This window comes from Xenia sp. Carnegie-2017, unplaced genomic scaffold (assembly GCF_021976095.1).
Source record: "Xenia sp. Carnegie-2017 unplaced genomic scaffold, XeniaSp_v1 HiC_scaffold_14, whole genome shotgun sequence".
NCBI classification, from domain to species: Eukaryota; Metazoa; Cnidaria; class Anthozoa; order Malacalcyonacea; family Xeniidae; genus Xenia; species Xenia sp. Carnegie-2017.
The window spans coordinates 12,760,907-12,774,436 of NW_025813447.1; the positions used below are offsets into that span (position 1 = coordinate 12,760,907).

Below are 13,530 nucleotides of genomic sequence, written 5' to 3' on the forward strand. Positions count from 1 at the left end.
CATTAGTTTCAGCTAGAGGGGTGAAATGAATCAATATCGATGTGAAATATAAAAATAGGAGAATGACTTTCCACAACTTATGGCAGCTGCAGCTTGGAAAACAACTCTATCTTTGTCAATAAAACCAATGCTTTTCTGCTTTATACACTGATTTAGACATCGAATCATTTTATTTTGATCAATTGATGTGTTTCCATTTCTATTGTCAACCAGTCATTTTTCTTAAGAGTCTATATTATGTTGAATGAAACAATTACTGGGATTTAAAGGAGTTGTTTGCCAATCATATTTGTTTCATCATTTGTGCTGAGCCGCAGTTGAACACAAAAAGAGATTTTTGGCACATGTTTCTCTGTTATCATTTTTGATAACAATTACGCGTTTTACGGTAATTAACGCTTTTTGCTTATCAAGATTTATCTGGCCGTACAACGTGTGAAAACCACGTTATTGTATAAAGTGAAACTAATGATAAAATTATCTTAAGCTATCTTTGTGGAGCGTTCATGTTATAATGATATGGCAAATCTAATTATTTATAGTCTTTGTAATAATCAAATTAAAATGAAATTGTGGAAGCGAGTTTTAAAAATGAAGTGATCAATATTAGTCAGTAAAGATTCTATAATAGCGAATAGAGTTTAAAACATGTCCATTGGTGAGAGCTCCAATAACTTTCCTCTGTCACTACGAAGTGAGGGGGGGGAGGGAGGGGGGGTGTACTTCGAGTTTGAACACCAAAGTAATTTAACTTGCTAGTGAATTATTGAATATAAGTGGGATATTTTCCATGTTGATTGTTCTTCCCACCTTGCTTTAGTTTCTCATCGACGGAATTAGCCGGTTTTCCAACAATTTTCCACGTTTTACTGGCGAACAAAGAAAAAAAGTTGAGGGTTTAAAATACCACACATTCTCCCCTTCATACATTCCTAGTAAGGTTTTCTAGCTGGTTATAGCATATTATGAAATTTTCAAAAAATGTTCATCTCTGAACCACCCTGAACCTTTGGGAGTGGCTAGTATTCTTGTCATTTTAGCGTATGGAAAGAAGTTTGATTTATTCATTTTGAGTATGTGTTTCTGACTGCTGCTAATCCTGCCAGCTGAAGTTCGAAGAAAAAATAGGTATAATTGAACGTTTCCACGACGAAAATGGGTCATGGAAATAGCAAGGCTTATACCGAAGCTATAAAAAAGCTCAGCTCGTTGGAATTAAGTAATATTGTGGCCGTTTTTAACGAACTTTCCACAGAACACCAAGATGGAACTCGGGCAATACCTGAACCCAACATGGCAACTAGACGTGTATTTGCTGATAGGTTTTCCCTCCCAGGGCTAATAGGGGAGAGATTATTCCACGCTTTCGATAGAGACAACAGTGGTGCAATAAATCTCGAGGAATTTGTTGGCGGTGTTGCCCTGTGCTTACATGGTTCAGCTCAAGCTAAATGTGAACTTCTTTTTAAGGTAAGATTGTAATCTTGTAATGTTCATAAAAAAAACTTTCCTTTGTTGACATGACTAAAAATATTTGTCCTATTTGAAGAACAGATCACCTAGACATTAGAATTGTAATTTTACAGGATAATGTGTGTTAACCATTGGTATCATTTGACCAATGGGGTTATTGTTTCTGTTTAATACCAAGTATTGAATTGTATAATTATTGTTTAATTTTTACGCCTATTCATGATTAGAAACGGTGTTTTTTATAATTGTCAATTATCGCTTACAACTTGTCTTTGTTTATAGACCAACAAAACTTTTATGATCTCCAAATTTTTTGTTTTTGTATCTTAATTTTGTTTGTAGGTATTCAACTTTAGTGATGATGACAATGCAGTTACCGAAGATGAACTTAAGACAATTTTACTCAGTTCACTTCAGTCAGCCAGTGTGATCTTAGACAGTGTTGGTGAAGTAGAAACATCTGATACTGAGAATTGTACTGAAATATCATTAATGGATACTGTGGCTAAAATAGTTCAAAATGCATTCAAAACATCAAATAAGTCAAAAAGTGGAAAGCTTTCTGCAAAAGAGTTTAGTAATTGGCTTCATAAAAATCCTCAGATAATGGATAATGTATTTGGTTGGCAATGTCCCAAACCTGAGCTTGGTAAATGGACAAATGAGACAGGTCAGGAAAGTTACAATGCCTTGCAAGATTTATTTAATGGAGAAACTACGTCTTCAGGAGATGCCTTTTTCAATGCCTTGGCAAATAAGATTGATAAAAACAGTGGTGAGAAAGATCAGAAGAAATCTACAAGCTCTTCATCTGCACCATTATCACTTAAACACGAAGATGAAACAACTGATCCCTTTGTGTCCCAACATGAAAACCTCTCAACTACAGCTTCAGAAAATAAAGATGTGAACACACCTTCATCAGTTAAAACAAAACCTCGCCTTTCAGAGAGCGAAGAACCGTTCATTGAATTGTATGATTATTATTCTTCCATGTGGCTTCCTTCAAATGAAACTAATTCTGTACTAGAAGGCATTCGAAGTGGAACATTAAACCCAGAAAATATGGAACTTCACCCTATTAAAGTGCCTTCTGTTCAATTCACTGCATCTCAAAATGATCCTGTGAAAGAACTTCTTTTAAAATATCCAGGAGACAGCGAGGCAGCACCGAGAACTGTGTTAACTGAAGATATGGTACCCACGGATACTTCTGGTTTGAAACAGTTATTGAAAGCTGAGTGTTGGAGATCAGCTCTTAATCTAACTGTGAAACTCTTGGAGGAGAACACAAAAGATGTTTTACTTACTCTCAAAAAATCATGGAGATATGGTTTTGCCGAATTGCGTTGCTGTACGAGTTGAAAATGTACAGTGCTGCCGACATAGAACTTGAAGCATTTGGAAATTTTGACTCTGCAATGTTTTTTTATGAATATTATCCTCAAATTTATTCAACAAAACAAGGATCCATGGTGCCGTTCTGTTTTCGAATTTTAGCGGCCATTTTGCCTCAGTATCTTGAAAGACCTAAGGAAGCTTTGGATAAACTCTTTCACGTGCACAACGTTTGTCTTCACGTGTTAAGCGATCTCTCTTCCAGGTCATGTGACAGTAATTCAGAAGAGGGAAAGTCATTACAAAAAGGAAGAGATTTATGGAAAGAAAGGTTATTAAAAGTTCTTTATTGTATCGGCAACACTTTTCTCTCACAAAAGAGTACGGTCTGGCTGTATCCATTTTTAAACAGATTGCCGAGAGAGATCCAAGAAATGTTCGTGCCGTTTTATCTGGATTAGGAAGGATTAGCTTGCAATCAGGAGACATCGAGAGCGCCCAGGAGTATTTTAAACGTGTCGAGGAGACTGGACCCGACAATGATGACGTAGCTAAGTCCGAAGTGCACGTGAATCGTGGTCTTCTCGCTTTGACCCTCGACGCGTATGAAGAATCGTACAAACATTTTATTGCTGCGAAAAATTTATGTCCCTCTAACGTTGTTGCGATAAACAATGCTGCAGTTAGTTTACTGTTTCAGGGACGAAGAAAGGAAGCTCTACAGTTGCTTGAAGGTGTCGTGTTTGAAAATCCCGAGAAAAATTTAATTAAAGGAATCCTGTTTAACATCGGTAAAATGTACGATCTTGAAAATTCGCGTAATCTGCATCAAAAACAAAAACTCCTTGAGTTGATTGGCCAACATCGAGGAGATGGCTTTGACGTGTCGTGTTTGAGTTTCCCTAAGCTTGAATAATGTCTTTCTTGATCGTAAGAAACAAAAAAAGTGAGTTGTAATATTCTCATAAACTTTTTTTTACTAATAAAAGTCTTTTTGTGATTTTGTATTATTTAATCTTTAAAGATAAAAATGTATAAGAAATAAGATATTATTATGTTACTGTTTTTTGCGATGGTATTAACAGGGCGCTGAAGGAAAAATTACGAACATGAAAGTTCCATAATTTATCTTATTTATACGTATTCTTTATTGTTTCCCCCCCGAAACATGACTAATCATACACTAGCAAGTGTACGAGGCACTTTTTGTTTGCCAAATTGATGGCTTAATTAACTTGAAGACCTTCAATCAGCACTGAATGAGAAACGCCCGCCCTGTACGATAAAGGGGACTGAGACTGAGCTACTTCCTTGACTACCGACTGCCTAGGATTATGGGACATACACGTGTGGACGAACAACATGGCGTTGAATTGTGCAAGTAAGTTGAGTTCTTTGAATTTCATGAATTTGACAGCTTTTGCGTGCACATTTAGTTGTCTTGATTTTTAATGCCAATGAAGTGATATGTCAAGTTTTAGTGTCTGAAGTCTTGATAAAAAGCTTGCTACAAATGTTTATTTGTAAGGCTGGCTAATGTTGTATTTGTGTGAAGTTACAACGTTAATCCATACCACCTAAAATTGTGATTTCTTCTTAGAATAAGCGGAAGAAATTATATTTATGGAAATGTTTACTTACCAGTGATGAAATTACACTGTCAAAGCCTAGACATGTTATTTCTACTCCTGTTTTATGTTTCAGTTCTGTGTTCTTAGTGCAAACTTTATATGATTAAGACATAAGAAAAGTTTCACAAACAGTTATGTTTTTGATTAAGGTCATGAATCACTGATCTTTCTTGACTGTCTATTAGATGGAAAACAAATGGTTATATTGTATATTTCAGTTAGCAATGAGGTTCCCGAGCATCCTTGTGTTTCTCCAGTCTCAAGTTGTGTGTTTGAGAGGAGGCTAATAGAAAAATACATTGCTGAGAATGGTGTTGATCCTATTACTAATGAGGTTTTAACAGAAGAGCAGCTTATTGACATTAAAGGTAGCTGTGAAAAGTACATTGTACACAGACTCATTTTTATAAGATTATTATTGTTCAAATTTACAATTTATTACAATATGTTATTAAAGCTATTTTAAAGCAGTGGGGTTTGAAGAAAGTAGGACATCTCAATGTACTTGCATTACTACTTGAATAAATGTTGTAATTCTAGCAAGTCCACTGGTGAAGCCTAAACCTCCATCTGCCACAAGCATTCCTGCCATTTTGAAGTCATTGCAAGATGAATGGGTGCGTTTTATTAAACTTGATTCATAATGAAATTAGCATTCAAAACAAGAGCTGGTTAATGGACACTGTTTGGTAATAACGAGCATTTGTGTGTTCAAATGTTTTGTGTGATCAGTCATGATTGGCCATTTTTGTTGAATTTGGCAAATGAAACGTTTTGTTCAAATGTATAAACATTTGCTGACCTGTCATTTTTAAATGTAGTCTTTATGTCACCAGAATGTTTTGAATACTGAACACTGTAAACTACAGTATAAACTGGAATGCTAACCTTACTGCCATCTTTAAGGCTATAATTGAAGAAGTTTTTCTGAGTTTTTAAAAGTTTCCTGATGTTGTATTATTTTCAAAATTTAAATAACAATATACATAAAATACAATAATTTAATGAATAACAATATACATTATAAAATATTGGATTAAATATAAACTTCATCACAAGCAATAAAACTTTTGACTAAATATTGATGTATTGTGAAAGATAACTTGATATTGACTGTGACATTGATGGTTTTAGGATGCAACAATGCTTCACAGTTTTAGCCTTAGGCAGCAGCTTCAAACAGCAAGACAAGGTTGTTTGATTGTTGCTCTTTTAAAAAGATGCCACAAAGCATTTCATTTTGTGACTAAATATGTTTGTTTTTAGAACTTTCCCATGCATTGTACCAGCATGATGCTGCATGTCGGGTCATTGCCCGTCTTACCAAGGAAGTTACAGCTGCCAGAGAAGGTAGTTGATGACTTTAAAATTACCTTTTCACAGCTTAATTACTAAATTATTTCATTAATTTGTAGCTCTGGCCACCCTGAAACCTCAAGCTGGCATTGTTGCCATGGCGCCAACACCTGTTGCTCCAGCAGTACCAAATGTCAATGTATGTACACTTTTTTTTTAAGTTTTGCAGTTGATGATGACTCAATTGACCAACAATATTCAGAATCAAAAAAAAACAATTTTTGCTGTGTCATGACAACATTCTATAGCATTTCTATTATTTTGTTAAGTTAAATTGTAGACTGCATGTTTTGCAATATTTATCTTATTGTTTTGACTTTACAGAATGACGAGCCAATGGAAGTCAAGGTTTGTTTTCAGCCATTCATATTTTGTTGTCTAGATTGAAAAATCCTAAGAAAGTAATTTTGTTTACTTTAGGTTGGTGAAGAAAGTGGAATGACAGATGACGTTCTGCAGAAGGTAATCTTTTCTTAAAGCATACTTTGCATTATTTGTTAATCTTTTACATTGTAAAAATGTTAACGTAAACAAAAATTTCTTTGTGGTATGATTAGTTGCAAGATAAAGCTACAACTCTTACGGCTGAAAGGAAAAAGGTAAAATCTATTTTGTTTTAGAAAGTTATGCAGTGCATTTTTTGTACATTATGGAAATCTATTTTCTTGAATTCAGAGAGGAAAGAAAATACCAGAAAGTCTGGCAACAGTTGATGAACTTCGCTCTTATAAACAAATATCATCACACCTTGTATGTTTTATTGTGATAAAGATGAATTTTTAATGGAAATAAATTGTGTTAAACATTGTTTTTATTCCTTTTATAAGGGTCTACACAGTGCTAGTAACCCTGGAATCTTAGCTTTGGATCTCCATGCTGCTGATACTTCTCGTGTTCTTACAGGTTAGAGTTTCCATTGTTATTAGTTCAGCCAATTGTACACTTTGCTCATGTGGTGTTAAGCCAATCATAGACTTCTTTGTGTGGTGTTAAGCCAATCATAGACTTCTTTGTGTTGTTGTTAAGCCAATCAAACATATGCTTGTGTGTTGTTAGTCATGTATCAATTGCCATATTTTCATCATTTAAGGTGGTTTGGATAAGAATGCAGTGGTTTTCCATCGAGAAACTGAACAGGTAAACAACTGTGAATCATGTCATTTATAAAAATGCTTGCATATTTACATGTCCATTGAATTGCTGAACACTTGGTTTATGTTTTGTTTAGGTTGTAGCAACCCTTAAAGGTCATTCCAAGAAAGTTACGAGTGTGGTTTATCATCCAACAGAGGTTGAAAAAAACTTTTTTTTTTGCTCATATTCCATATATGTAAAAATATATTTTAAAAAAATAATATCTTTTGAATTTATTCTATAGGACATTGTGTTCACTGCATCACCTGACACAACAATACGCGTTTGGTCTGTTTCAAACTCAAGTTGTACAGAAATTGTCAAGGTTTGTAAAGACATGTTATTATAGATGAATTCCGTATTTGAAAAGGCCCAAAATTACTCCTATTTAAGAAAGAACACTTAAAAAAAAAGAACGAGATGCAGCTTTCATTAGCGCTACCTACGTGTTTAGTTGATATTGTTTTATTTTTGAGTGAGAAAAGCAGTTTTATGTTGAGTCAATTACTGTTGTATACATTCAACTTCTCAGGCACACGATGCTCCTGTGACAGGCATTAGTTTACATGCTACTGGTATGTATTTTGTATTTGATTATTGTTACTTGTAGTTTTCCTTATAACTAGATTGTCAATATTTAGTTCTCATTAACTATTATTTAGGTGACTATCTCCTAAGTTGCTCCTTAGATCAGGTATTTATTTTTCTACAATGTGATGACCCTTTTTCCTAATTATTTTTTTCTAAACGTGAAACTTTTATATAACGTCATGGATAAAATTTTTATTGTGTATAACGTTTGTCTTTAACTTACGATAAGTTACTCTTATTGGCAATTTTATTTATTGTCTTGTTAAAAGTTTTTTGTTGAATTGTTGTATTTATTCTAAGAGTTCATGTCTTACATACATTGATGTTTTACTCTAAGCTCTGGCAGTAAATCATATGTACATAAAAATTGGTTTTTACGATTGCTGAAACTCGTATTCTGTCAGCTTTGTTCATTCGAAACTTTATTTGTTTGAAACTGTAGCATTGGGCTTTCTCTGACATACGAACCGGTCGCGTTTTAACAAAATGTATTTCTGACGTATCATCAAGTCAGTGTAAGTTTGAGATAAGATTGTTTTTTTGAATACATTCATTGCCTTATGTTCAGTTGAACTTTAGCTTTGACCTGTGCACAATTTCATCCTGATGGTTTAATCTTTGGAACTGGGACAACTGACAGGTAAATATTTTTATATATTGTTATATTTTGACCTAAAAATCCATAGGATATCATATAAACATTTGAACTTATTTGAATTGGTGTTTTAAAATCATCATTTATTGGTGATGATGTATTTAAACTTTTTTTTCAGTGTAATAAAAATATGGGATTTAAAAGAACGAGCAAACGTTGCCAATTTCCCTGGACATTCTGGTCCAGTAACTAGTATTTCATTTTCTGAAAACGGGTACGTTTGTCAAAAAATTTGTCAATGCATATTCTAGTCAATGTTTTTTAGTCAATTTTAATTTAAATCATATGAATGTTTACATTTAGATATTATTTGGCAACATCCGCCGATGATTCTGTTGTCAAGCTTTGGGATTTAAGGAAACTAAAAAATTTCAAAACTATTGCTTTGGAAGATCGTTATGAGGTATTTCATTGGATAATTTTACAACATGAACTCTCTGTGGATGATCACTATTTGGTTTGCGCTTTTGTTTTATTTCTACAGGTGAAATCTTTGGGATTTGACCAAAGTGGTGTATATTTAGCTGTTGCTGGTTCAGATGTGCAGTAAGTAAAGTTAAACTTGCTTCTTCATACATGTATATATATAACAGAAATTAATTTATGGGAGGCTCGTGAGTCACAGGAGGGGTGGGACTTCCCCTACAAAGTACTAATATACAAGATGAAGCACTTGTAATTTGCGTTAAATGGAGCACACTTTCAAAAATCTCCTTATGTTAATAAAACGGTAAATACAACTAAAATGTCTGACATGGTAAGGCAGCGAGAAGCCAGCGAAATCTTGTCCCATTTAAAGCAACCCTTCAAAAATAGAATATCGTCGATCAATCACTTTGCATTGGTATTTATGAGTTTCCCAGCAGTTTGTAAATACCCGTTTTGTGGCTCTGTTCTGATTATTAAAAGATTCTGCATGGAGTATAGTTTATTTTCTCTTTCTTTTTCTAGAATATACATGGTTAAGCAATGGGAGCTGTTAAAAACATTTACTGGTTCGTATAACAATCTCTCTAATGACATCTCTCGTAAAACATACCATCATACATCTGTCCTATGGCATACCATCATACATCTCTTGTAAAACATACCATCATACATCTGTCCTATGGCATACCATCATACATCTCTTGTAAAACATACCATCATACATCTGTCCTATGGCATACCATCATACATCTCTTGTAAAACATACCATCATACATCTCTTGTAAAACATACCATCATACATCTCTCGTAAAACATACCATAATACATCTCTTGTAAAACATACCATCATACATCTCTTGTAAAACATACCATATACATCTCTCGTAAAACATACCATCATACATCTTTCCTATAGGGTACCACCATAATTCTATCTTATAGCATATCATCAAAAATCCCTCCTATAGCATACCACCATTTTTTTCTATACTTTTTAACGACTGGCCGTATATTTTGATGAAAGAAAAAGCCAAATGTTAGTTAAAACACGTTCATTGAAGGTTATTTATTTTTGTTATATATTTTAGCTAATTCCTGAAAAATCTTTACGTTTGCTACTCAAATTTTTATTTTGGCAAATTTCCAGTCTAAACAATTACATAATGCTAAATTTCAATTCTCGATAATTTTTTAATGTTATGAACTTCTTCTAGATCATTCGGGTGTTGCAACTGGTGTGAAATTTGGTAAAAATGCTAGTTTCATTGCATCCACTGGAATGGATCGAAATCTAAAGTTCTACGCTTGATTTTGTTTCTCCCATTTTATTCTGGTTCTACCTACGTACCTGTATATTTGTATACAGCACAGAACAAGTTTTGTGCATTATTTCTATGGCTAGACTGTGACAACTGGCGGAACTAGACTTCATGAAATGTTTTGGGTCTAAGTTTCGTATTTTAGTTTTAATTATGTAAAAATTCATTTAATCCATTACTCGTTCAATAATGTTCAATGTTTTAACAAAAAACTGTTTGGTTAGTATTTGATACTTCTCTAAAGATGAAAATACTCTTTATGCAACGTTTATTTTTCTCCACGAACAGACAAGCATGCATGCATAAATGTATCATCAAAAGAGAGAACATTTGTTGTTAATGTGTGAAAATATAGATACAGATACATGCTGAATGCAAAAATCATTGTATGTCCTCATTTTTCACCACGCCATTACTACCTTCTCATTTGGAGTCCTTGCATTTCTTTGCTTAACTCAAATCCCAATGACGTGATTATTACGTTGTCTAACATGTGGGTAAGAGATTAAATTTTTCAACGTAGCTTCACGAGCTCTGTAGTAAATCTTGTGAATTTCATCTTGTGTAAAAATTCAAGTGATAATTGTATACAATGTGTATGATGTTGCTTTTTTTCTTCAGTTCTATAAAAAATATTTTCTGTTCAGTCGATGTCGCGATGTTCTCATATTTCAACGAAAAGACATGAAGTATCGATAGTATTTTAGACTATTATCAACTAAACTTGTTGATTGTCAATATATTCTTCAAAATTTGGAGATGTCAATGGGAAAAAATGAAACAACGCTAAAGAAAAAAAATATCTAATTTCCAAAATGCTTTAAAATACACTGTAATTACACGCAAATGAAATACCCTAATTATTGTTTTACGTTAAATTACAAAATTGTCGTTAGCAAAACGTCGTTATATGACTATTATATTTCCTAAATTTTAAGTTTAAGCTTTTTTTGCGATAAATGTACAAATAAATATTCTTCATATTTGTAAAAATTTGCTTTTCTTCCTTATCATTTGTATCATTTGAAATACCACCGGTGAGCTTTGTGATGTTTTTGTTTTATTCAGGAGAACTCCTCGAGGCATTTTATTACCTTCGGCGATGAGCAATAATTGATTCTAAAAACAGGAAAAAGTTACAAATGTTATGATACATATGGTATATATTTTCAAAAACATATGGACGATTATGATGCCGAAAGCTCTGATGTTTTTATTGTTTTTCTTACTTATACAATCAGCTCTGTTGGTAACTTTGTTTCTTTTCCTGATATTTCCGTAGAAATCAACACAAATCCTATTTCCTTTTTCTTGTTTTTGCAGTGGTTTGAAATATCCATATTTGTCACACCGTATCCATTTGTGTTCCTTCAGTCCACCAAATTCATGGTGTTTTTGTCGAAGACATTGCTTTAGCATTCTGCATGGTCCGTTGCCTGAAGGAGGTTGAAAATTTTATATTTATTACCATTGGTGCATGACGTTGTATCTTTATTTGTAACTTCTTATCTTTTTTATCTTTAGACTGTTCTCGTTCGCTGTTTTTTATTAGTTCATCAACAATTATTGTGACGTAAGTTATTTTCATATTTGTTGTTTATATTGAGTTTACTTTGTTCATCATCAATAACCACAATGATTAATAAGATCTTATTGTTATACATGTTTTTACATTTTACAGATACATTTACCTGGGTATCTTTGTACATAATCAACTCCCATTGGAAAGTAACATTCCAGTTTCATGTTAAATGTTTGTAATGGTTTAAAGTTTCCGTTTTTTTTGCATCTCGCTTCCGTTCCAAAATGCAGTCGCAAAGGATTGTTTTCTAACTGATGGCATGGTCCTGGTGAGTAAAATTGACGTATTTTACTTCATTTCCCCTATAGTAGAGCTAACCTCTGTCTCCCCTCCCTCCGTACCGTTAATATTAAATAAAAGTGACATTATTTGCCTTTGGAATTTTTGTCATTTCATTTATGCATGTTAATTTTTGCCCTTTTGCTCCATGGGGGAGATTGTTTTATCCTTTTTTGGTGTGAAAATCTCTTTGTGCTATTATTGTAAATTGAATAATGTTTTGATGTGTATTTCTGCACAAATTGTATCACGATATGTCTGTTTGTGTTGATCCAAGACATCAGAAATAATTCCATAAAAATATCATCGTATTGCAAAATGTTAGTCATAACAAAGTTACATAAAAATTTATCTTGACAGGTAGAGTTACCCATGCAAAGAAATGATGGAACTTAAGCTCGATATTCTTATGCATTGGTGAAAATTGAAAAATGTTTTTCGTTTTTCTCTTAAATATGTATACTTTTACGGATGGAATTTTAGAAAATTTGTTTCATTCATAAGTTATTTTTTCTGAAAAGAGTATAAATCAATTTTTCATGAACATTACATGTTATATTGCTAATGAAAATGTTATTACAGTCTTGTGAAAATGTATAAAAATGGCTTTTAGTTTATCTATCAACACCAAACATATGATGTAAAACTACTTTCATTCATAAAATTAACGTTATTTTGTACAAACTGAGCGTAGTTTTTGTCGTAGTAAATTGATTGGCATACCGTAATTAGTTGTTTCAACTTGAATTACAGCTCCGGAACAAATTCCGGACAAATAGATGACGAATATCCCTGGTATCAAAGCAATTGGCTCCATTTTCAGTCTTGCTTTTGAAGTATCTCTCGATTTGTTGATGTTTGAACAGTGTACGACTGTACGCAAATCTTGACCTTTTCTTATACATGCGGTCTTCTTTTATAGAGATAAGGACTTTTTTATTAGCCAATCATAGCGGTGTTTTTGGGTGAGGAGACTGAAGAAAGAAGTGTAATTTAATTATTAACGTCATTTATAATTTTGGCATAAAGGGAACACGGAAAGGTCCGAAGGAAATACATCACATTTTTTAAATATTTTTTATCCAGGTATTTATCTTATCATAATTGAACGCCTACACGTAGTATCAAAGGAATGAAATGTATTTTTTACCAAATGTAATTTTGTAAACATTTTCCAAATTTTTCCATTTTTTTCATGGGATGGAATTTCATCGTGGGAGACTGTGTCTTCCATTACATCAATTTTAAATGTTATCTGTCGATGGTTCAACTTTTTTGGGTCTGACTCATCAAAAGTGTCAGTCTGAATATTTTCGACAATGCTAGCATAGTTTTACTTTTTTTGAACATATGTGGACATTGTTAGCGTCATTTGTATTGACTATTGCATATGTAGCTCTTCAAGTTGTAAAGTATTTTGTCATTTGCCTTTACTTGATCAAGTTTATGTCTCAAAAACTAAAACATTCTAATTAGGTTCAAAATCAGATTTCGTTTTCCAAAACATGCACGAGAGAAATTTCAAAATATTAATTCCTAATTTGCTTAGTGTGTTGTACATCACAGGAAACGGCTGCAATTATTGATAGCTGTTCTCTTAGGTCATAATTCCAAAGTAATTTGGTGGAACGGACGCAAGTCCTTCAAAGACCTGTGCATCGTATTTTATGAAATACTTTCTCTTTATAGAACATCGAACACTTAAATGGCATAAAATATCGTCCACAACCAAATTTGGTCTGA

The 13,530-nt window shown here is 33.1% G+C and overlaps 3 protein-coding genes across 3 annotated transcripts; 2 read left to right on the top strand and 1 right to left on the bottom strand.

The window, feature by feature from the left end:
• Positions 1-1,083: 1,083 nt before the first annotated feature.
• LOC124435057 (trafficking protein particle complex subunit 12-like) lies at positions 1,084-3,811 on the top strand. The gene is given in 4 exon segments (XM_046985007.1): positions 1,084-1,470; positions 1,816-2,788; positions 2,791-3,180; positions 3,183-3,811. Coding segments are annotated over 4 exon segments (2,223 nt in total). The 5' UTR covers positions 1,084-1,155; the 3' UTR covers positions 3,728-3,811.
• A 347-nt stretch (positions 3,812-4,158) lies between these two features.
• Positions 4,159-10,307, top strand: LOC124434563 (pre-mRNA-processing factor 19-like). Its single transcript, XM_046984446.1, has 23 exons — positions 4,159-4,192; positions 4,661-4,810; positions 4,983-5,059; positions 5,577-5,634; positions 5,709-5,792; positions 5,858-5,937; positions 6,123-6,146; positions 6,219-6,260; positions 6,356-6,397; positions 6,474-6,548; positions 6,626-6,701; positions 6,889-6,935; positions 7,027-7,089; positions 7,177-7,257; positions 7,465-7,507; positions 7,595-7,626; positions 7,966-8,038; positions 8,103-8,163; positions 8,297-8,392; positions 8,482-8,581; positions 8,663-8,724; positions 9,130-9,173; positions 9,822-10,307. Exons 1-23 carry the CDS (start codon positions 4,174-4,176, stop codon positions 9,914-9,916), a joined length of 1,524 nt encoding a protein of 507 aa, XP_046840402.1. The 5' UTR covers positions 4,159-4,173; the 3' UTR covers positions 9,917-10,307.
• A 406-nt stretch (positions 10,308-10,713) lies between these two features.
• LOC124434565 lies at positions 10,714-12,708 on the bottom strand. The gene is made up of 4 exons (XM_046984447.1): positions 12,511-12,708; positions 11,618-11,773; positions 11,156-11,362; positions 10,714-11,045 (listed from the first exon to the last, which is right to left on the bottom strand). The coding sequence occupies exons 1-4, from the start codon at positions 12,602-12,604 to the stop codon at positions 11,017-11,019; spliced, it is 486 nt and encodes a 161-aa protein (XP_046840403.1). The 5' UTR covers positions 12,605-12,708; the 3' UTR covers positions 10,714-11,016.
• Positions 12,709-13,530: the final 822 nt, after the last annotated feature.

Coding starts and splice junctions, on each gene's coding strand:
- LOC124434563 (XM_046984446.1), top strand. Junction 5,793..5,857: donor AGTTACAGCTGCCAGAGAAG/GTAGTTGATGAC, acceptor ATTAATTTGTAG/CTCTGGCCACCCTGAAACCT. Junction 6,549..6,625: donor AACAAATATCATCACACCTT/GTATGTTTTATT, acceptor TCCTTTTATAAG/GGTCTACACAGTGCTAGTAA.
- LOC124434565 (XM_046984447.1), bottom strand. CDS start 12,604: ATGGAGCCAATTGCTTTGATACCAGGGATATTCGTCATCTATTTGTCC. Junction 11,774..12,510: donor AGTTGAAACAACTAATTACG/GTATGCCAATCA, acceptor TTTACTCACCAG/GACCATGCCATCAGTTAGAA. Junction 11,363..11,617: donor TTATGTACAAAGATACCCAG/GTAAATGTATCT, acceptor AACCTCCTTCAG/GCAACGGACCATGCAGAATG.